We start from the raw sequence: 23,591 nt of genomic DNA on the forward strand, positions 1-23,591 counted from the left end.
TTACACACTTGCTACATTAGTAATTCTTCAAGTAGTTCAATGTCTCATATCTATGCTTTTATTTTGAAGTGCTTTCTTTTATCTTGAAGGAGGTTTGTTCCGTTTACTTTCTTCTTCTTGACATTCGTCAGCTGATTTGTTTCCGTTTACTGTTGAGACCGGTTTTTTTTTTCTTTCGAAAAAATTTTATTATTACTGTAAACATTTAAAACACATTACATTGTTGCAATTATTCAGAAACTTTTAAAAACTTACAAAATCATCAGTTCAGACTAAAAGAAGCTAAGAACAAGAATATAAAGTACAAAATCTCTGTGTGTTAAAAGTTGAGCAGGACCGGGGTGACTCCCTCCCAAGTCCACAGCCGTCCCGACCTTCCAGACAGCGCTGGTGCTCAGAGGGGAAACCTGCCCTGAAGCTCCTTCCCTTCTGCCTCACCCGGAGAGCCAGGCCGCCGCTGCCTGGACCTCTGCCGCAGTCATTGATTATGTGAGTAGTAGTATTAGTCATGTGACTTGAATAGGTAGATGCTAATTATCACTACTGAGAAGAGTTGTTTAGCTGCTGGTATAGTTATATATTTTGTTAATGTCTGTTTTATTCTCAACGTGTTTGATTTTTATTAAAACTATCTAGCATTTAACCGTTAGTTTTGAGCTTTGACCAGTTAGAGCTAGATTGATTCTGAGTTTTGCATCATTTAAATTTCAACAGCCCTTATCACAGAGGGAATTAATGCTGATGTTTTTTTACTTGACCAGCGTGCTTTCTGACCGAAGCCCTGTAGTGGTCAGTTAAAATCTTCAACAATGGAGCTGTTTGTTTTCTCTTCATATTGAGCATCAGTCATCAAACAGGTGTTCCCTATTAAATATTTGACCAGCTTATCAAGCTCGAATGAAAAACAAAGAGGAGTACTAAGTTAAAAAGTAGCAGTTTCTATGGTACTTTGCTGGTAATGGCTTTGTACTTGTATAGCGCCTTATCAAGTCCAGAGAACCCCACAGGGCTTCACACTACAGTCATTCACCCATTCACTCACACACTCAAGCTACTAGATACGCTGATGGTGGCAAGCTACTAGATAGTAGCCACAGCTGCCCTGGAGCAGTCTGACAGAAGCTATGAATGTTTTCCTTCTGAGTACTTTCTAAGAATAATCATTATTGCTGTTAATCGATTAAAAATTCATCATATCAATCACACTCTAGTGTTGTGATTAATCACGATTAATTGCTATGCTTAACTTGTAAGCTTGGAATGTAAAAATCTATGCTTTCAAAAAATGTTTCAGAAAATGTTTTATTGTCTCAAACCAGACACCTCAGTTTTTCAGGTTTTCATATACAGGAATGTTGAAAAGGAGTCATTTTGTTTTAGATTTAATTTAGAAATGTTAACTATAGGCTGAGTCTGTGTTGATGGATTTGGAATAAGTCTAGCTTGGTTTTTATCCAAATGTAATGGAACCAAGGTTTGCAACAATAGTTGCATGTTATTTAGATGGAGTTGCATTCTAAATCATCAAATCAATATAAAGTTACTGACTTGACTTACAATATCAACAAGTTATTGTCTTTCCATTGGGGAGTATCCCAGACAACAATGGAAAAACAGATTTTCCTGCCTCCAAAGAAGAGCAATAAATGGATGGACTTGGACAACTGCTAAATGATAGAGTTAAAAAAATAGAACAATCCTGTATTATCCTACTGTGAGAAAATTCTGGTGTAACTACAACAAAGTGACATGTGCAGGTGTAAGTAGCATACAACAATCCAAAGGAATGTGCAATTGAGTGGCATCATTTTAAAAAATATAGTATGTTCTTTTTTACTGGCTTTTTTGCGGCTGAAAATCTTTTGTTATCACGAAAATTTCTCAAGTTCTAGTTTTACCAACTCTGCAAATCAAAATGTTTTTTAGGATACATCTTACAAAGAGAACACAAGATTAACCATAGAAAATCTTGCCATATCTAGCAAAATTTTAAGACATTTGGATCGTTGCTTAACGCTGTCTTGTCAATGGTGTAAAAGATGGGAATTTGGCGCCATCTAGTGGACACTCTGCATCTATTGATATTGACTAAAACAAATGTAATGAGGCTGCAACAGAGAACTGCTTTTAAATCATCCTAAAACTAATCCTTCAATCACTTAAACTTCAACCTGGATCATACAGGCTAATTTTGGTATATATAAATCTTAAATTTTGCCACTTATTGTCATTTTGGCAAATATTACAATGACAAGTGTAAATATGACAGTTAACCCTACGGGAACTGTCACTATAACATAAGGAGTTGTCACGAGAAAAAAAACATATCTGGTTGTCTATTTTCTGAAGGAAAAAGTACACACATATATATATATATATATATATATATGCTGTTCCATAGTTACGTATATATAATACTCTACAAATCTCGGATAAGCCATTACAGTTAAATAAAACTAGTATGTTTGAAGGCTTGACTGTAATCAATCAAACCAATTTGCTGAGGAATTAATTAAATACTTTAGTAAACTAAACATTTTACAACTAGATATTACCTGTCTGAATAATATAGGTGTTTAACCTCTACTCATTGGGGAAAGCTAGCAGGAGTTTTTAAAACAATGTGCCAGGAGTCAGGCGTTCTCCTCCGGTATATCGAACGTGAAGTGCCTTTGCAGCTGGCGGGGCCCCTGGCTGTTAACGCAGCAGGAGCAGACATGTCCGAAAATGTCAGAGCAGGTTATGTTGTGGTGAACCGAGCAGATATTTGAGACTTACACACTTACATTCTCGCTTAAAAAACATTGTACAAAATTACATTGTGTCATTTAAAGTATAATATAACAAAATAATTTGCTGCTCTTCACCGCTATTGTGGCTCTGCCTGAACACCCAGTTTGGACCCGCAATGAATTATGGGATATGGAGGGCCATGAAGGATAAACCAGATCCATCCTTCAAATCTGGGTAAAAGGAGAACGTATTTCGAGGCCGCATCTGAAGGAGTCTTCGAATTCGGACAGGCCTTGTTGCCACACTATGACATAATCAGCCTACAAATCTGTCCTTTGAAGGATGCAGACCCTGAATTCAGGCACAGCTTATGTCTGAGCGCAAGAAGTCTTGAGTACAAGTTTTGAGAAGACAAACATGAAGTCCTGCTTTAAAAATAAAAATGTATGCAAAGGCATTGAGAACATTGTTGGCAACCTCTCAGCCAATAGAATAAAAGTGTTGTACTGCATCTGTTTATTTCCTTCCAATGGGGGTGCCTGTGTATGGGTGTCAAGCACACAAATTTCCTTTCAAAATGTCAACCAAATGCCATTGCACTCTAGCATTCAAAGTTTTTCAAAATGTAAATAAAAATGTGGGGAAAAACTTACAGCCAAGAATACACTGGACACCAGAGTATTTGACTGACTGACTTCATCTTCACCAGTGAGTGGCAACCTAGACTCCACCAATAAGTGTAGGTTAATGACAAGTTGTCATGAAGAAGACATTTTGAATAATATCAACTTTGCATTAAAAGTGTCATTATTTACCGGATGACAGTTTATGACAACATTCATTGTTCTGGCAAACTGCCAGTAGCCACTCCCCTCTGCTTCACCTTTCTGCGGCTTCTCTGCTGGAGTGATGAGAACCAGGTGGACTCAATCTCCTAGCAATCAGAGTGCAGGTACGTTTGGTGTGGCTGACCTGTCACTCCTTTTTGAAGAAGTGCCACAGCATGAGAAGCAAACAGTGCTGGTAGCACATGTAAATTCAGTAGTGTGCAAAAGTTTTCTACAAACTGTAACGGACAGCCGGTTTTTCACCTATGTGGTTGGAAGGCTAAAAACTATGATGACCATCATATAAAAATAAAGATGGATCAGCTAAAGTGAAGGCTCTTTGAGTGAAATCCAGTTAAGATTCATAATAGAGACTATCCCTTTCATGTGGGGAATCGCACAGTAAACCAAACTTGACAAAACATGACAGTCATACAGTAAATATTCATGAAGACTTATTCATGTTCATGACAGGTGTTATGTTTATGACAGTGTTATGTCAGTTTCATGCACATCCCATGAAATAAAGTGTTTCCAAGAAAGGTCGATAACTTACATTTGAGTCGTCACCTTTCAGAAATGAAAATAAGGAATGCCCACCTCTATGGTGTGCCCGCAGATGTGGTACATTTTATTTAAAAACAAAATAAAGTCAACAGTGCAATGATTCATACACAGAGGTGGATTAGAGCAGTGGTCCCCAACCACCGGGCCGCGGACCGGTTACGTCTTGCGCGTCAAAATTGAGCCAACTTGCAGCAGAATGAGTAACAAAACAACATCGGAGTACTGCCCCCTCCCCCCCCGAAAAACAGCATCAGACTCGATACTTACGACGCACCCCCACGCCCCCTCTCCGGTCCGCAGCAAAATTGCGAAGGGCTGACCGGTCCACGCGACTAAAAAGGTTGGGGGCCGCTGGGTTAGAGGACCCAAAAATTGTATTCCAGTGTAACTTCAACATGTCAAGTAAAAGTACATTAAGTTTTAATTTAGCAAGTGTAAGAAGTATTTGTTAAAAGGTCTACTTAAGTACTGAGTAGCTTATCATAACATATGATTTAATATTTTAAATGTATGTCATCAGACAGCCAAAAGTAAGTTCTGTGAAAATTGTGTTGTTTTTTTTAAAGATTAATACCATAATACTTATACAAATAGTAGGTTCAGAGACTGGTTCTAGACCAAATTTACCATGGGAGCCAGTGGTGTAGTCAGTATTTTTTTCATGGGGGTAACTTAAAAAGAATGAAACAAAAACAGGCCAATATTTCATCATTTAATGTCTGAGTGAGCCAAAGAGCCACTTGAGTCAGCTCCTGTCTTAGGACAACCCATGGACTGCAAGTCTGTGTCTGGTGCTTAATACATTTTTCTTTTAAAGTCCAATGTTTTCCAATGTGTAAGAAAAAATATCAATGACACAATGTAATGGCCTCGTGACTGTCACAGTTACGACTAATAACAAATTAACCATAGGGTAATATAATAAAACACAAAGATTCATAACTAAGTTTGATAATTAAAGCTTGTAATAACCTATTTACGACAGATGATGATCCTTGGTTAATGACAAGCTATCATAACAAAGATATTTTAAACAATGTCAATTTTACATGAAAAGTGTCATTATTTACCGAATGATAACAGTCTTCTTCATGTTCATGACAGGTCCTATGTCATGTTTATGAGAGTTCCATGTAAGTCTTATGCACACCCCTTCAAATAAAGTATTACCAAACTTGTGGCTGTAACAAGAAAAAAGAATTAATGGATCTGTATAAATTTTAGGAAATCCAGTCCAGATTTTAATGTTTGCAGTCTACTGCATATTGTTCCTAAAAGTACAAATTTGTTGTGCAAATACAACAAGTAAGGAGCTTAATATGAGGTTATTCATACATTGGTAGATTAACATGATCCCAACTGGTTTTAATATATAAAATTCACTTTTTTTACTTGTGATGTTGTTGAACATTTGACCTCGCAACTGAGAAGTAAGAAATGTTAGTCAGAATAGAGTAGCAAAAATACCCCAAACTCTATTTCTAGCATTGTGGGACAAGAAAGAGATTGTTTCTAAAGATTGTCAGGTGACAATTTCCCCAAAACTGGAGTTTGCAGCATTGTAGTACTCATATTTGTGTTGTGTGAAAGAGACAATGAAACATGGACACAAAACATGTTCATTTGAACTAGAGTTTAAGAAAAAAGCTAATAAGGCCAAAATAACTTCATACAAATGATTCATATTTCCCCATTTTCAGTCAGTCTTTGATCAGATCATCAATGTTTGGTTTTCCTGATGTCTTGAGTCATATTTCTACTGTTTACCATCAAATATTTCTCCTGATGGTAATGTGATTACGGATGTGTCACAAACCTTGGAGGGAAACTGCAAGTGACGCTATCTATTTTTGATCTAGTAACGCCACTTAATTTTACAGTACCGGGCCTTTTTCACATACAGCTATCTAGAGTGCAATTCAGGGTGTAGCATTTATTTTCTATACATACAGTATATATATATATATATATATATCATAACTGATATGATATATCAGTTATGATATATACCTCTTTGAGGTCTTGATCTTAATAGAGATCCCAATACAGATCAAGACACCCATATATATATATATATATATACAGTATATGTATATATGTGGGTGTGTATATGATATATAATCTTACATGTGTATTATAGTGCAGAAAAACAAAATTGAAAGCAAGATTGAACGTGTGGGTTTGTTTTTGCTATGTTTTGTTCCTGTTTCTGTTGCAGAAATTGTGGAAAACACAAATGTAGTTCAAAGCCCACACAAGTGGCACACACAACCAGATGATGCTGTGAAAAATGTGTTAAAGGGTTCCTGACAAATGACAACTTTTGTTGGAAAATCCCCCACTTGCAGCATTCTTTGCATTATTGCTAAAAATAATAAAACCAGAAAGAAAAGCTACTCCAACACCAAATGGGTGTCCTTAATGTTTATTGAGGAAAAACATTTATGTTGTGAGGCATTTCTGATTGTTTTTGAGCTTTTTCTTTTTGTTTGAAGATCTTTAATCTGAAAGGAGTGGTGAGAAGTACCAGTTAGTGAAAATTTTACTTAATTTTGAAAAGATTACATTTGGTTCAGGAGTGGATTAATGATACAAATGTGGCAACTGTAGCCCATTTTCTGTAAAGATCCGTGTTTGCTGAACCTTGTAACATTACTTCAAACGCCAGTCGATGCCTTGCAAACCTCCCTTTAATTTTTGATAGGCTGTGGCTGTGGCCTTATTCTGACATATTTAGGTGATTCCTTAAGCACATAAATGGTCACTCATTGGGAAAAAGAAGAAAAAAGACACGAAGTCTAGACAGCAATGATTAGCCAGGCTCATAATCATCCAGGCCCGTAGGAGTTAACTTACTGAATAGACTTAATGTTAGTCATCATGCTAGGTTAAGTCATCATGATAAAGTTAGCATTTTCATCAGCCTTTTTTTTTTTTACTTGAGAAAGCAAAATGAACTTAGTTGGTAACATTGTTGCCTTACAACAAAAAGGTCCTACCTTTAAATCTCAGCCTGGAGTCTTTGTATTGGGTTTGGGTCTTCTGTCTGTGATCTGTATAGATTTTTTAGTTTTATTTTTTGGTACTTTCTCTGGCTGCCTTTTACAGTCCAAAACAACTATTAGTTTGAGATGTTATGCTTAATTTCCCCTAGGAATGTGTCTTGGCCATTTATGCTAAGGTTTTGTAGTTTATAATTTCCACCAATTTTGTTTTGTTCTTTGGGTAGTTGGAATATATTTAAGTTAATTTATAATCAAAATTTGTAATTAATTTTTATATTCGGAATTGTTTAATTTACGTTGTTAATTGTTAGACCCTCCTACCAATTTGAGTAATTAAGAACACACCGGTTGCTGGGTGGATTGTTTGGTAAATGTCTGGTGTGGACGGGAGGTTTTGGTAGAATGATTTTTTGACTTAAATGTCGCAGCCTTTCGTTCCAAAAAAGCGAAAAATAAAACTCCAGGAAACGCTGTGGGTGGTAACAGGTGGCTTGGGAGTTGTACGCACTTTGACTTGATTCATTTATTGCAAAAGTAGAAATAAAGGTCTTGTAACTTAGTTGAAATGAAAAATAATCTCAATTTAATGTTTGAAGGTGTAAACAAAACAAGTGTAAATAAGTGTAAATAAGTGTTCAAGTGTTCAAAAAATCATTCTACCAAAACTGGCTCTCCAAGTCTCTCTTGGTTTGGCAGAGTTTGTTTTGGAGTTCCTCCTTCTCCGTCTCTTGGTTCTTTTTCTCCAAAGCAGCAGCACCGACTTCAGACGACAACTCGGCTTTCTCATTTGTCAGGTTTTCTACCAGAGTCTGGAGCTGCACATTCTTCATCTTAAATTCAATGACTTCACTTTTTCCTGCAGCTCAGCATTTTTAGCGTCAAGAGACTTCCGAGCATTTTTGGTAGAATTACGTTCTAATATCAGATCGTCTCTTTCACTGGTGAATTTTGACTCAGTTTCCTTGAGGTCCTCCTCCATCCAGCTCGCTTTTTTGGAACGACAGGCTGTGACAGAATGAGTGTGTGCATGCATGGTTGCTCTCTAACTAACCAGTAGATGGATTTTTTTTTTTCTGAGGGATATTAAGTTATGCCACGCCCAAACACAGACAAAGAGGAAATGATTTCTTGTGGTGTGTTGACGACACAGATTATTTAAGCAAAGTTCCTGCAACTCTTTTGACTTCAGTTTTCAGCCCTTCAGCATGGAGGAGATCTACGTCAGGCATGTGGAGCTACTCGGCTTCGAGAAACGCTTCTTTCCAAGTCAGCACTACGTGAGTCAATCTAAAACACAAAATGTGCCAAAAAAGACTTTTCTAAATCTTGAAGTCAGGGTTTAAGGAAAAAATGTTTATTGGTCTTTAGCAAACATTTTTCTAAGGCATTCCTTGTTCATGTGATTAAAATGTCATGCAGGTATACAGACTGATGGTGAAATGGAGCGATGAGTCAGAGAAGCTGATCTACAGGACGTATCCTGAGATCCACACTTTTCATGTTAGTTCCCCTGAAGTGTGTTGCTAAAGCTCTGCCAAATTTAAAACATGCACAGCTTCTGAAATGTTCCCTTTGGTTTTCCCTTGCAGAAATCTCTGAAGGAAATGTTTCCCATTGAAGCTGGACAAATAGACAAGAGGGACAGAGTAATTCCATCACTGCCAGGTAAAAAACAAATAAAACATAGTTTAAGCATTTAAAGTTAATTATACCCTTATTATAAATTATATATGTCCTGGTGTAGCCACCATTAGAGAATATCAAAATAAGTTCACTGTATGTAAAACCCCCTTGTATTCTGCAATCCTCCTCCAGGAAGCACCTGTGATTAACAAACATGTGGCTGAATTCACTTCCCTTTTTCTTTCATGTACAACTGAGATGAACCAGATGAGCTGCAACTAATGTTTAAATTCACCCAGAGTTGAGAGAAAATAATGCAGAATTTAGCTCAAGGGAGTTTTAGTTCCTACGTAAGTTGTTCATGTATAAAGCTTAACTTTTCTGAGATCAGGGTGTTACGATACATTGAATTCTTCATATATCTTCAATATGTTCTGGACGGTTTGGTTTCAGTCTTGATTTTGTTTTAGGGGCCAGTAGATGTGGACTTTTTCTTCTGAAGGAATGTGAAATATTTTAGTTTCACCATCTGCAGCTGGCTATATCTAACAACTGAGCAAAGTCACCATACAAATAAAAAATAATATTTAGTATCATTTAAAGGGCCCGTTTATCTTAGAAATAAACAGCAGATAATTTTTATTTGTTTTATTCAGAGAACTGAAATTTTAGAGTTTTTCTTCCCTTTTTTTGCTACAATAACCATGTTTGTTAACCTCCTACAGATCAGTCCTTCATGAGTACCTCTGTCTCTCTAATCAACAGTCGTTCTATTTAAGATGACTTATAGAGACTCAGATAATCTTCTCAGAACAAGGCCATTTGTATTAAAAAATGTCTACTTTGATTAATGACTAATTTAGAATAGAATAGAATAAACCTTTATATCCTCTGAGGGAAAATTCTTACATACCAGCAACAAAGTGATGTAAGTGAGATGAAGCATGTAACTTACACAAAACTTACAATATAAAAATGAAAGCAGAACATAATCCATAAAGATGGCAAAAGGACAGCATATGAAAGAACTCTGTCAATATTTAAAAAATATCCGACAATATTGTTCATTTTGGGGTTCAAACGTGAATTGGAATTTACCATTGCTTGAGATACGACATTTTTCCCGATAATGATAAATGCCCATCCCTCTGTTTTGCTGTAGTTATTCTAATTAATAATCCTCACCTTTGATGGAAATGCTGAACTAAAAGAGTTTCAAATGTGTTGTTCAAAATTTATTCGGCATTAGAACTAAACTAGAATAGTGTCATGTGATGCGTTATGAGGTGGTGAGGCAGACTCAGAGGACCCAGGTTGGTGTGAGGAAAATGATGATTTAATGATGTCTGAAATATTCATCCATCCATTTTCTTACACCCTTGTAACTAGAGAGGTCAGGAAGGGTACAGGTGCCTATCTCCAGCTAACGTTCCAGGTGAGAGGAGGGGTACATTTTGGACAGGTCGCCAGTCTGTCGCAGGGCAATGTCCGAAATACAAAAATCCAAAATCCAGGCAGCATAGATTGAGCAAGAAGACTAAGGCTCAAAAACTGGTAGCAACTGGTCACACTAGACCAGGGGTGTCAAACTCCAGTCCTCAAGGGCCACTGTCCTGCAACTTTTAGATGTGCCTCTGCTGCACCACACCTGAATAGAATAATTAGGTCATTAGCAAGGCTCTGGAGAACTGATCTACACAAGGAGGAGGTAATTAAGCCATTTCACTCCAGTGTTTTGTAACTGTGGCACATCTAAAAACTGCAGGACAGCGGCCCTTGAGGACTGGAGTTTGACACCTGTGCACTAGACATCTGACGGCAGGCAAGACAACAGACTTGACTCAACAACTAGACAGCGAGACAGATTAGACAAGGGCCTGACAGAGAACAAGAAAGAGATAAGAGATAAATCTTTATTGTCATTGTCACAAGGACAACGAAATTTAAAAGGTGCCATCAGTCAGTGCATATGCTTAAAAACAAAAAATAACTGTCTCACAATTCACACACAATGTAAGAATTAACAAATAACTGGTAAAAAAAAACAAAAACAACAACTAATAAATAAGAACAGCCACATTCTTACATACATCATTTATGATGATTAATGGTTGTTTTTGATTGCATTTAGTTTTGTTATGGCTATCGGGTAGAAACTGTCTCTGAGACGGTTGGTTCTGGTTGCTCTGTATCTTCTGCCTGAAGGCAGCAGTGTGAACAGAGAATGTCTGGGGTGAGAAGTGTCCTTTGTGATGTGTTGTGCTTTTCTTAGACAGCGGTCGCTGTGCAGGTCCTCCAGTGAGGGGAGAGGGCAGCCAATGATTTTTTGGGCTGTATTCACAACCCTTTGGAGAGCTTTCCTTTGAGCCGTAGTGCTGCTGTTATACCATACGCAGATACAGTAGGTCAGTATGCTCTCTATGGAGCACTTGTAGAAGGACACCAGCAGCTTCTCCTTGATGTTGTTCCTCCTGAGAACCCTCAGTCAGTCTTTGCTGGGCCTTTTTTATCAGCTCGAAGGTGTTCATGTTCCATGTGAGGCCCTGCTCAATGTGGACCCCCAGGAAACGGAAATCAGCTACCCTCTCCACACATTTTCCCCCAATGGTTAGTGGTGTAATGTCCGTTTTATTCCTCCTGTAATCTATTATGAGTTCTTTTGTCTTTGAGTTGTTGAGGAGCAGATTGTTCTCCCTGGACCACTGCAACAGCCGTTCCACCTCACCCCTGTAGGCGGACTCGTCGCCTCTTGAGATGAGCCCCAACACTGTGGTGTCATCAGCAAACTTGATGATGGTGTTGCTGTGGTGGGCAGAGGTGCAGTCGTATGTGTACAGACAATCTTATGAAACCAGACCTCTTTCTTATGATTTCCAAAAAGGATACAAGTTAAATGAACATGTAGGTGTATTTTTAGTAATATTTATTATATTTGATTCAGACTGAACATTGATGCCTCTGATGTTTGGTGAATTGATCTATATCATACAGGAAGCTCTTTATGGCTGCAGGCAACTATAATGGCATAGCTCAGTACTTCTGCTTTCCATTTGCATCTGAACTGTCCTTAAAAATCATTTGGGACATAGTGAAAACAGATTTATGTAATTATTTACTCAGAAATGCATATCTCTGGTTCCTTTCTTCCTCCATCTTGTTGTGTTTCTTTCCAATAAAGAGAGTAAAGCTGTCATTTTCCTCAAAATATCAAATTTGCTGTTTATGTATTCCATAATTATCAAGAGCTCTGACCATATTTGCAGTTATGAGCAAAAATGCATGATTGCTGCATCTAATCTTCTTAAATGACAAGAAAAGCGAATAGGTTACTCAGTTATATAAGCTATTAAGATTTAGAGTAGGTCAAAATGTCTCGTCAACATGTTTTAATGCATTTTACTGAAGCAGTTTAACGTCATTCTGAGTCTATTGCAAAGGCTCAGAACCAAAGAGTCAGAATTAGATTGATAATGAATATTAAAGGCAACATTTGTATATATTAGAAAGAAAATTAGAATTGAAATGTTACATGTACAAAATATATTGCACTGTTAAAATAGGGTAAAAGCAAAGTATAGTGAGTCTTGACAAACATATGGAGAAAACTGCTCCTGTATTGCTGCTCTCGTTTGAAAACATATTTCTTCTTTGGATACATTTTAATTTAAAGACATAAAAGAAATGAGAAAGAATTAAATGCAGGGATGATGCTGGATTTGATAGAAAAGAGATATCATGCTGTCACAGTTAAATTGTAACCTTCCCCCCATCTCCTATCGTTTTTACTGCAGACAGAACAAAAAATAAATATATAAGAGAAGTGAAATTAACTGCTGCGCATAACCGAAAATATGCAGACTGTGTTATTTCTATAGTATTTGTGGGCATTTCCCATGTTTCAGGTGTTGCAGTTTCAGTGTTTGGCCACTCTAGGAACGTGCAGGTTATCACTGTTGTCTTGGTTTTGAGTTCCTGTTTAGACATTCAGGACGTTTTCTGGTTTAAAAAACAGAACTAAAGCTTTACACATTCCCTTTGTGAAATGTTACCAAACTGGTGGTTGCAGAATGGAAAAGAAGAAGCAGAAAGAAAATTCAGTCCTGGTGCAAACTGCAGCTTGCTGCTAACCTTTCATCACTCAGAGCCTAAAACAGCTGGAGAGCAATGTTTCAAATAACTCTTTGTTTCTTTTGTTGCAACAGCCCATTTTTTTTAGAATTAAATAGGATTTTTTTGCTAATAGAAAATGCTGTTCAGACTTTTGCAAGGTTCTGGTCATGAAAAGCATAGTTTCAGGTCTTATTTTATCTCATTTTTCCAGCAAATGTGTGTTCACTTATAGCAATCTCTGAAGTTTCCTCATTAAAGTGGCCATCACAGAAGTGGAAAGGTGCTATGTCACTGAAAAAGCTCCATACCCTCCTATCCCAACCCAAATCGCTTTGGGACTCTGCTTCAAATTTTTCAAGAAATATCTGCAACATTGATTCATCTGAACACATGCCACATTTTAACTGTGTAACGGTCTAACTCGGATGCCCCTGAACTTCTTGCAAAACTTATAATAAAGAGGCAAATATGACAAATTTTAATGCAGGTCTGTCTTATGAATCTAGCTTGCCCGAAATTCCCCCAGATTCCTTGTTTGGCTTAAAGTGCAACTCCATTCCAGTATTTCTTTGAGGAATATTGTTAATATGTTCAACTACAACATGGACAACTCTGATCATCTTTAAACCTCACCAGAGAGTGGTCTGTTTGTCTCCTCAGCCCCACGGTGGGTGGAAAGCCAGAAGTCCAGAGAAATCAGGAAGATCACCTTAGCCGAGTATTGTGAGTCTCTCATCAACTTGCCGGCTCACATCTCCCGCTGCAAACATTTGTCCTCCTTCTTCAAGGTCCGACCTGAGGACGAAAACCCACCTGCACCAAACACGTTAGTATACATCACTCACAGACACAAATCAGCACCATAGAATGTTTTTTTGTTGTTGTTGTTTTATAATTTTGGAAAAAAACACATAAAAACAGAGTACTCTTCCTACAGAATGAAAAGAAATGACACGTTTGTGGAGTCCAGGGAGCTCACCAGAGCCACTGCTTCAGGTAGGTTTTAATTCAACTGCTTTAACAGAAAATCTTTAGAAAGTTTCTGAACTACAACTTTTATTCACTTTTATTACTGACAGAGGAATCTCAGTTATTTTTAAAGGGTGAATTTGAGCATCTTTGCACGTATGAAGTCAAAACACATAAAAACAAACTGACTGATTTATGACCAATCTCTTGATGACAACAGTCTTTTGGTTTAATGATTATTTAATTTAGTTTGAAAGACAATAAAAAATACATGTGACTAGATGTTTTTTGGTCTCTCAAGTCAGTCAGATTTTGCAAGTGTTAGCTAACAGGAACCACAATCTTTCACCCTGCAGAAATTTCTGGACCCATCATCCTGGACACCTACAGAGTCATTGCAGACTTTGAAAAGACGTCGAAACATGAGCTCAACCTCTACACCGGAGACTTTGTGGAAATCGTGGAGAAAAATCAGAATGGTGAGAGAAGCATCAAAGTGTTGGAGTATGAACATGCCTAAAAGTTACAGAATATTAGCAATTGAGGACTGGAGTATGACATTCCTGACATAGAAAATGTGAAAAGGGGAATGGTCAAATATCCTCCTCTTTGTTTGCTCTAGCTCTATTTTGTGGTCAATGTTATTTCACTATTATTTTATTAATGTGGGTTGTCAGTTTGGATAACCTGACTTCCCATCAAGCTATAAGAATGGAGGAAAACATGCTAACAAAATGCCTCAGACCTGCAGCCCATAGGTGGTTCTAGAGGTTGGTGAAAGTGGCTCTTTGGCTCACTTATATATTAAATGATAAAATTTTGCCCTATTTTTTGTTTCATTCTTTTTTAATTGTTTTATAGGCTGCAATTTATTCACACATCAGGAAGGAATAATAACATTAGGGAGGCAACAAAAACCTAAATACCATGATGATTTTAATTTAATTACTGTATTTTATAAGTGCATGAATAAGGGAGAGTAGTATGGACATATTAAACCTGGAGGGTCGGGGGGTGAAGGTGGGGGGGCACCGATGACATGTTCGCATACACCTCAAAAAGTATGCAGTTGCGCCCCTGGTGCCGCGTAATTGTGGCACAGCTACTTATGTACATGTGATTATATACACACCTTGATCACCTTAAAATAATCAAACCTGTTTGGAGTTAATCTGCTTATCCAACCCTGTTTTCTTTATTTTTTATTGAGAATGAAATTACCCCACAGATACATTTCATGCGCTCCGATGAACAGACCAATGCGTTACATCTTTATGAGACAAAAACTGAAGAAAATAACTATTTATATTCGAGTGAAGTTTTCACGTCTTTTTACTTTTATTTTCTTTATTTTGTCTGCGTGTTATGTTATTGTCTGAGGATACATGCGGTTCAGTTTCATCGTTTATGTTTAAACAGTAAAACATTAAAATCATGAAAAAAACATCGGGTTTGATGCTTCTTGGTCTAATTAACTGAATGTCATCAGATTTCAGTATTTAGGTGAAGTGTATTTATGGGAATTTTGACGCTTTGTAGTTTGATATTGTCCACAGAAAACGTTTGCGTGGCTGTCGCACAATTTTCACGCCAGCGAAAAAGTGTGCGTAATATTTACACAAACTTTGACGCAAAGTTGATTTTTGTACATGCCGACTTGTGCAGTATGTCGCCGCACATTTGTTGTGCGCACACATGCTTTATGCATGAGGCCCCTGGTCTTTTCTTGTGTACTATAACAATACAAATATGTATTGTTATAAATACAATACATATTTTGTATTTATAAAATACAAAATATATTTGTATTTTATAAATACAAAACACTGTATTTATAAAAGATATCAACATTTTTCCTACACAGAAAGCCCTAACAAATTAATGTAGAAAAAAATAAACAGTTTCTCTTCACAATATTTATTTATTTACCAATAAATCAGTATTATTTGTTCTTTAAATTGCCATTTATATTTTTCGGTCTCAAGAGATGATTGAGGGATGAAGAGACGCTGATGCCTGGTTCTTCTAGGTTCTCACGGTCCGCAGTGTTCCTCTCCTGACCCATTCTGTCTGATATCACACAGACAGAATGGGTCTGTCGGTGTGTCGTCACTGAATATCGCCGACACATTTTCTGTTTAAATCGCTCTTATTTAACTTCACTGAAATTGTTCAGCCTGGAATGTGTGTCTTCCTACTTACGTCTGTATTTTTGACAGAGGTTTTGCTTCTAAGGACAGTGGAGAATCAGTGGACATTTTAAAAAGACGCGGGTTGATAGCAGCTCACCGCGGCAGCGTAGTGTCCGTTTCTAGGCAACCGTGACAACAGCGTCAGTTCGTGGAGGTTGGGGGGCGGGGGTCCTATTTAGCTCCCGCTACGACAATTTAGTTGACCTTAATATTTCCTGTGTTATGTTTTGGTAATTATTGTTGAGATCTGTGTGACAGGTGTGTCTATCAGACATGCATAGAAATACGGAACAAATTGCTCCCGGTATCGGTTCAATACGGGACACAACAATTAAGAGTCAAATACCAGACAAACCCGTAGTTTATGGGACGGGTGGCAACCCTAACAAAACAACAGCCACCTGTCATTTTATCCTAGCTTAAGCTAACCTGAATATTTACAGCCCTCCTGTTGATACACTAACATTACTTACCTATTGTCTTTCAACCACTTTGAAAAGCTTTTCTTCATCCCTCCACCATCTTTATCCCCCCTCCCCCCCTTCTTCCTTATTCTGTTTTCTGCCCCGGAGTTTTGTTTTGTTTTTTTCTGCCGCCCCATCTTTAGCTCTATGTTATCGAGTGCACTAGTACCATTCAAATTTAAAAGACAAAAAAAAAAAAAAAAGCGCCTCCGCGCGTTCTCGAAGGGGCGCCTATCCAAGCTACCTGAATGTGTGTATGGGGGCGACGAGAGGGGTAGTGAAAGAACAGGAGATAGGGGTTTCCTCTGATCATTTCATGCATGCTCAAACGGTTGTTAAATACAGAAAATGCCTACGAGAAAAAATTTCCCCACATCGTTATGGCGCCCCCTCTAGTGCAGCGCGTGTTGCGTGCATACCCACTTTTTGCGCCACTGCGAGGCACAACGTAATTGTGGCACAGCGCTTTGGCTCTGATGGAGAACATCGCCAATGCAGGATTCAGAGGGATCGATTGATCAGAGATCATATTGATCTGCTGGGAAATGTTGAAGATGGTTTATTAGCATTTAGATTTCCTGGACTAATCATCCTGGAGCTCCGAGCAGAATTTTTAGAAGGAGCAGTGTGGTACCGGTCCTGCAGTCATCCTTCAGCTGAGCCGCCCGCTTAGTGAATGCGCCTTTATGGACAGAAATCATCTATATTCTGTAAATGTACAATTTCTGCACATTATTCTATTTAGAATACACGTCCACATTCCCACTCAAAGGGCTCTCTGACACGCTGTCATTCTTTAAATCCCTGCTGGAAGCGCTACTGTTCTAACGGGCATTTGCACGATTTCTTTATTTATTTATTTAATTTGGATTTTTTTTCTTTAAAATATATTATTTTTGTTTTCGTGAAGTGACCTTGTGACCTGAAAGCACGTTATACATAACATATAGGATTATTATTATTATTATTATTATAAATACTTATACTTCTACAAACAAGGACGTTGTCAGGTGGCAGATTTCCGGGTATTTATACTAATTTACATATGTATTTAAGGGTGGCGACAGGGCGGACGAGCAGCTGCGCTCTATTTCCCGCTAATTATGATTTATAAAGGAAAGGTGCGCAGCCACGTGCGTACGCTCAGCTTTATGCATCCGGGTTTTTTTTGTGTGTGGCGCACTTTTCTAAATTTTTCCGTATGCCAAGTTTTAGTGTGAAAACTGCGCACTCTTTTATGCATGAGGCCCCGGGTGAGGTAATATTGGCAAGAGATAGTGATGGTGAGATGAAGCCTCATGAGGCATTGAACCACTTGAGCCAATTGGTTCGAGAAAGGGTTCATTTCTTGAGGCTTCATGTGCACACGAAACCACCTACTGGCCAGGTGTATAATCACAGCCAGCTGTATCTTAACACGTGTGATGCATTGAATTTTTGTCTATTATGGCTCTTGGGAAGGACTTCACAAAAGGTGTAGGACGAAATCATTTGTCTACATAAATTATGTATACACATATGTGTATAATAAAATATTGTTTGAATGCATTCTCTGTGTGTAATTAATCCCAAAATAGTAGTGTCATGTGATATGGCATGTTGTGTAATAATGTTTTTCTATAACTCTAGAAAAATGGCCTGGGCTTAATCAGGCAGAGGACAGTGAAAGTGCTTGTGGAACTAGGGAGGGGGTAGTGAATAGGCTAATGCTTGTGTAACTTGGATGATTTCATGCATTTTTATTAAGAAACAACAATTTCTCCACAGTTTTTGGTTTCAAACGATTTCTCTTTTTTGACACTACATGGATGAGGTGTTATTATTGTACCCCAACTCCTTGGAGCACAATAAACACCTCACCTTTACAGAAAATAAGAAACAGTGAAAAATACAGTTCCTCATAAGCAAACCTAATGCATCTGCAAATGTTCAGTTCACCTTACCTTGTTAGGGCTTATCAATTCGAAAGATGAGGGGAAATCCTTCTCTTTCTCGCCGGCTCCATCCTTCTCCTATCCTTCTCCTATCCTGTCCTCGCGCTCCTAAATATCTTTCTCTCTCTCTCTCTCTCTCTCTCTCTCAACACCAAACTAACTGTCTCAAACTAAATAACCACTATCCAAACTCTGCTATCCAAACTACCAAAACTCTATCCACTCTCTCAACTGACCGCAACTCGCCTACAACAACCCACATTTTGAATGGAGCCTGTGGGGTTTCTAAAGCTGTCAAACCCCGCGTCAAACTCTGAGCCACTTTCCGAAGCAGTCACGTGGTACAGCCGGGCAGCGAGGCTTCGGACGTCATCGTTTTCGGCTCCTCCCCTAAATGAAGCAAGCCTCGATACGCGCTTTACGGAAACGCCCCCTCCATTACTCGACACACGCCTCGAAGCCTCGGCACATCACGTAACATCACTAGCAAGAGACGGTTACACAAAGTATTAACAGCAAGTATACTGTATCAACTACTGCTTGCATTTTTGTGTTTACAGGATTTCATGGGGGACTTAAAAGTCGTGAAAAGTCTTAAATCTGAGGATTTTAATGTGGGGTTTTTTGTGATAAACCCGTGTATATTTATGAAGTTTTGCCATGAAAACAAAGTCAATTTGCTTTTTTCAGCCAAAACAAAAACACCAAGTTATTTTGTTAAATAAGTTATTTAACTTACTCAAATATTAAATAAGGTCATTATGGTAACTTAGTTTTTAATAGTTCCTGATCCGTAGATCTTAAATTTAAATTACAGTGGTCTTAAATGTGACTTACCTAATCCCCTTTTAAAATACATATTTCTTATCAGTGGATTCTTCCCCTAATGAAAATGCTCAAAACATTGGCTTAAAACATACATTGGACATACCTAACATACATACATTGGCTTTAAAAAAAAATCAGTATGAGATTATTCTGCTGAATTAATAGATTACTGATTATTAAATAATGCTCTTTCTAAATGTAAAAGGACAAAATATTTTCTTATAGACTGAAAAAGATGAGATTGCACATAAACTTTAAGGTCAGTTTCAAAGAAACAGTTTAAGTTGCTTCTCAGAACTTTATTTCAGTTCCACTTTTCTTGAGTCAGTCATCTGAATGCTGTTCTCCTACCAACTTATTTTATTTCATTTTAAAAGAGTAGTAAATTTTCTTTAGCTCTTCTGCCCTTATTTTCTTCTGTTACAATGTGACATTCACTGACACATTTTCATCTTCTTCAAAGAACAAAATGTTACAAAATATACTTTTTAACTCCTTAACCTCCACCATCATAATCTAATCCAAGGAATTTTTAATAATATTAACAGTAGTAAATGTGTTTAGTTTAACATGATGTTGTTGTTCTTTTACCACATTTACAGGTTGCAAAGAATATATTTGCAACTTTATTTCAATGGGGTGTTACTTGTAAGGTAGTTTCAATGTGTTTTTGGGTTGTTATGAAGTTGCTGCTGTTGGTTTCAGGTTGGTGGTTCTGTCAGTGTGAATCCAAACGAGGCTGGGTCCCTGCTTCCTACCTGGAACCACTCGATGGACCGGAGGAGGCAGAGGAACCTGAACCGGACTATGAAGGTAAGAGATGTGTTACTTACTGCCATGAACAGCATGGTGGACATTCAGAGTACCTGTTTTCTGACAGATGTTCGTCTCTGCAGGAGAACTGCATGTCATCATCCAAGCATACCAGGCAGAGCAGGAGGATGAGATTTCTCTGGAGGTGGGAGACACTGTGGAGGTCATTCACAGACTGCTGGATGGGTGGTGGGTCGTCAGGTAAAATCTGAGCAAACTGTTCTAGTTGTCTCTTTTAGTTTTTCCATTCAGCTTTTATCCAGACCTCACCATTTTCTCTATTGGTGTGCTAAGAAACCTTTTGATATAGTTCTGAAGTTTTCCTTTCAACATTAGGCATGTTTTCTACAATAAACCAGTCAGGATGTCGCTGATTTGTATATCAAACATCTTTTAGCTTCATGTAATCAGCTGCAGATGCAGAAAAACTTTTTTACAACTGATTAAATACCATACTTCTACTCCTTAGGAACAGACAGTTAATGTATACCAGCATTTGTGTGGAGAGAGATTCTTGCATAAAATGTTTTTAGTTTGTTTAACCATTTTAAAATGTTTTTTTTTGTTATTTATTTGCCAGAAAAGGAGAAGAGACTGGTCATTACCCTTCCATGTTCCTGCAGAAGTCTGACAGTAAAAATGAAACTGAGAGGACAAACCTGCGAGGACAGAGACCTCCACCTCGCAGGTATGCAGATGGTCATGTGTTTTTAAGCTGAACTTCATGGTGTAAGATTAGAATAATTTCTTTGAAATCCTTTCTGAGAAATAAATGAATGAAGCTGCAACTCATTAAAACAGGAAGAGGAAGGTTTGTTCATAATTCGTCTGTTGTCATCTGTGGCTTTTCTTGTGCCACTTCTGAATAAAGGGACGTGGCGTTCCTTTTTCACTTCTCCACACACAACTTTTTCATCATTTGATCTTATAAAGATATTAGACTGGGCTCAGATTTGTACCTATTTGAGGGTATTGCGGTGACCTGTACTATTTGCATATTTTACACTGTAGTTTAACCGGTATTTTTGGTGTAGTAACCCAAGTACATCACTACCCCCCTTTTAGACCTCTTTAAAAACTTCCTGGATTCACCCCTGCTCAGTAGGTTAAACCTTACTTAAAGATTAAACACAGCAGGTTTGACAAACCATAATAAATATCGTTATTAATTTAATCTCTCATAGGAGTTCGTTGCTTTCTGATTTTTCTCACTTTTGTTCTGTTTTTGTCCTGCAGTACAAAAATCACTAAATATCTCAAATCCAAGAATCTGCCACTCTGAGTATCACCGTGATGCACAGCATTGATTGTGTTCATGTGATCAGAATTTGCTTTTCCCCTCAACGGCACCAGAACCTGCTGCGCAAACTCGGATATGTTTGCTTCTATCTTATTACTTGTGCAACAGCAGCTTGCTTGCTTCACTCCCACCTTTGCGCCACAATTCTCTGAGCTTGGAAATGACGCACCGACGTGAAATAATGTAGAAGACAGAAATACAGAGACCTGTTGAGGAAAGTTGTTATAATCAAAACAGATTTTATTCCTAAATGATTCAAATCCATCTATCACCTAAAGCACAGGTGTCAAATTCCAGTACCACTGTCCTGCAACTTTTAGATGTGCCTCTACTGCACCACACCTGAATAGAATAATTAGGTCATTGGCAAGGATCTGGAGAACTTATCTACACAAGGAGGAGGTAATTTTAAGCCATTTCATTCCTAGTGTTTTGTAGCTCTGGCACATCTAAAAACTGCAGGACAGTGACCTATCAGGACTGGAGTTTGCCTAAAGTCTCTCCGCCTCTTGCAGGGCTAGCTTAAAATTTGACATCCTGCACAGCACGTTACACTGCTTTTGTCAGCACTTACACTCACTGAAGGCAGCAACATCTCTTTTTCGAGGTTTGAAACGCTGGCCTGTTAGCATAGGCTTCTGTTGCCTTTGATTACTCATTAAAGACACTTGAAATTCCTTTTTGGATCAAAAACAGCCCGTCGAAAAAGTGGTACAACTGGACTGGGTCGAAGAGCTGCTTGTGGCTCGAGAGTCACAAGTTCACCACCCCTGATCTAGACTTACCTTCTATCTTCTGTATCTATCTTAGGTCCACCATCAGAAATGCCAAAAGCATCCACAGCAAATCCAGGCAGAAACTAAGTCAGGACGCCTATCGCAGGAACAGTAGGCGTTACTTGCAGCAGAAAGGTGTCACCCCTCCAAAACAGAACTCTGGGAAGGTGCCACTGAAGGAGAGGAAGAATGAGGGTAATAAAGAACAAGCTTTGATATTTGCAGCTGGTACAATCTGAATGGCGCCACATAATCTCTGTCTTCTGTATTCATTCAACAGACAACATTCCCGAAGTGTCTGAATCCAGTTCAGAAAGTGAACTGAAGAAAGAAGCTCCAGTCATCCCACCGCGGCCCAGCCCGGAGCTCATCCTGGAGCGCTGCACCGACGGCACTCGCAAGAAAATGAGCATTCATAAGTCGCGCTCCAGCTCTTCCAGTTAGCACCAGGATTATCAGGGAGATGTTTCTTTTCAGCGCTTAAAGTCAATATGTGGTGATCTGTTTGCTTCTCATCACAGCATTTCTGATGTATTAGACTTTTAATTTTGTAGCTTCTAGCAAACACATTTTCAGAGGCAAACTTTTAGAGAAACTATAGCTTCACGCTGTCTGCGTTATTTTTTTTTCTCACCCAAAACTTGTATAGTATTTAGTTCTGCATCCCACAGACCTCATTCTAATTTTAAGTGGCCTAAATATATTTTTAGATTGCATGAGTTAATTCGGCCTGCTCTCATTTTGACACAGAAACAAACTCAGCTTTTAACTCCATTTTTCTTTATTTGCCTTTATTCAAGACTAAACAAATACGCTAAGAAAATACATGGGCCATTAAATGTTACTTCATCTTGTGTTTTTGTAAGCTCTGCTTTTATTTATTTGCTCAATAAATTTCTAAAGCAATGAAACAAATTAACACTGTAGAGTGTAAAACAGGGGGGATATTTTGTGTTCAGTTACTTCAGTTTTCTTTATTTTCCAAATGCCAAATGAATTTAGTCATTAAGAATGAGATAATTTATTGCAGAAACTTTATTATAAACAGAACAAAGGCATTTAAACTTTTGCTTAAAAACGTAAAAGAGCTTGTGGTTTTGGTTTCTTTTTTGTGGTTTATAACCTAAATTGGCAACAGGATAGGGAAAATAATTCTAGAATTGCTGCTGCTCAAAAAAACACATGTTGGAGTAGCTCTGTTATGTTAGTTATTTTTTCCTGTGTCTAGACTTTTGTTCATTTGTCAATTTTTTGTCTAGGGAATTTTATGCTTGGACCATTAGTCCCTCAGGTATTGAATGCTATCCAGCAGGAAGAATATTTGCTCTTACTGTTTTACTTTTGGATAGCTATGATAGTTAAACATGGCTGCAAGTGATTGTTTTTGGTACTAGGAGCAGCCGAGTTGCCATTCAAATTCTCAAATAATACCTGAACTACGACCAGAAAA

The 23,591-nt window shown here is 37.9% G+C and overlaps 1 protein-coding gene and 1 long non-coding RNA gene across 2 annotated transcripts; one reads left to right on the top strand and one right to left on the bottom strand.

Annotated features, from left to right (window-relative positions):
* Positions 1-139: 139 nt before the first annotated feature.
* Positions 140-23,229, top strand: ncf1 (neutrophil cytosolic factor 1). The gene is made up of 13 exons (XM_028030547.1): positions 140-162; positions 471-489; positions 8,322-8,409; positions 8,552-8,632; positions 8,722-8,797; positions 13,526-13,691; positions 13,803-13,861; positions 14,191-14,313; positions 19,958-20,065; positions 20,149-20,266; positions 20,646-20,753; positions 22,176-22,336; positions 22,422-23,229. The coding sequence occupies exons 3-13, from the start codon at positions 8,338-8,340 to the stop codon at positions 22,583-22,585; spliced, it is 1,236 nt and encodes a 411-aa protein (XP_027886348.1). The 5' UTR covers positions 140-162; positions 471-489; positions 8,322-8,337; the 3' UTR covers positions 22,586-23,229.
* LOC114152610 (uncharacterized) lies at positions 13,403-22,169 on the bottom strand. Its single transcript, XR_003597177.1, has 3 exons — positions 21,959-22,169; positions 15,734-15,738; positions 13,403-13,416 (listed from the first exon to the last, which is right to left on the bottom strand). It is a non-coding gene; the product is annotated as an uncharacterized LOC114152610 (long non-coding RNA).
* Positions 23,230-23,591: the final 362 nt, after the last annotated feature.

The sequence above is a fragment of the Xiphophorus couchianus genome, chromosome 11 (genome assembly GCF_001444195.1).
Source record: "Xiphophorus couchianus chromosome 11, X_couchianus-1.0, whole genome shotgun sequence".
Classification (NCBI taxonomy): domain Eukaryota; kingdom Metazoa; phylum Chordata; class Actinopteri; order Cyprinodontiformes; family Poeciliidae; genus Xiphophorus; species Xiphophorus couchianus.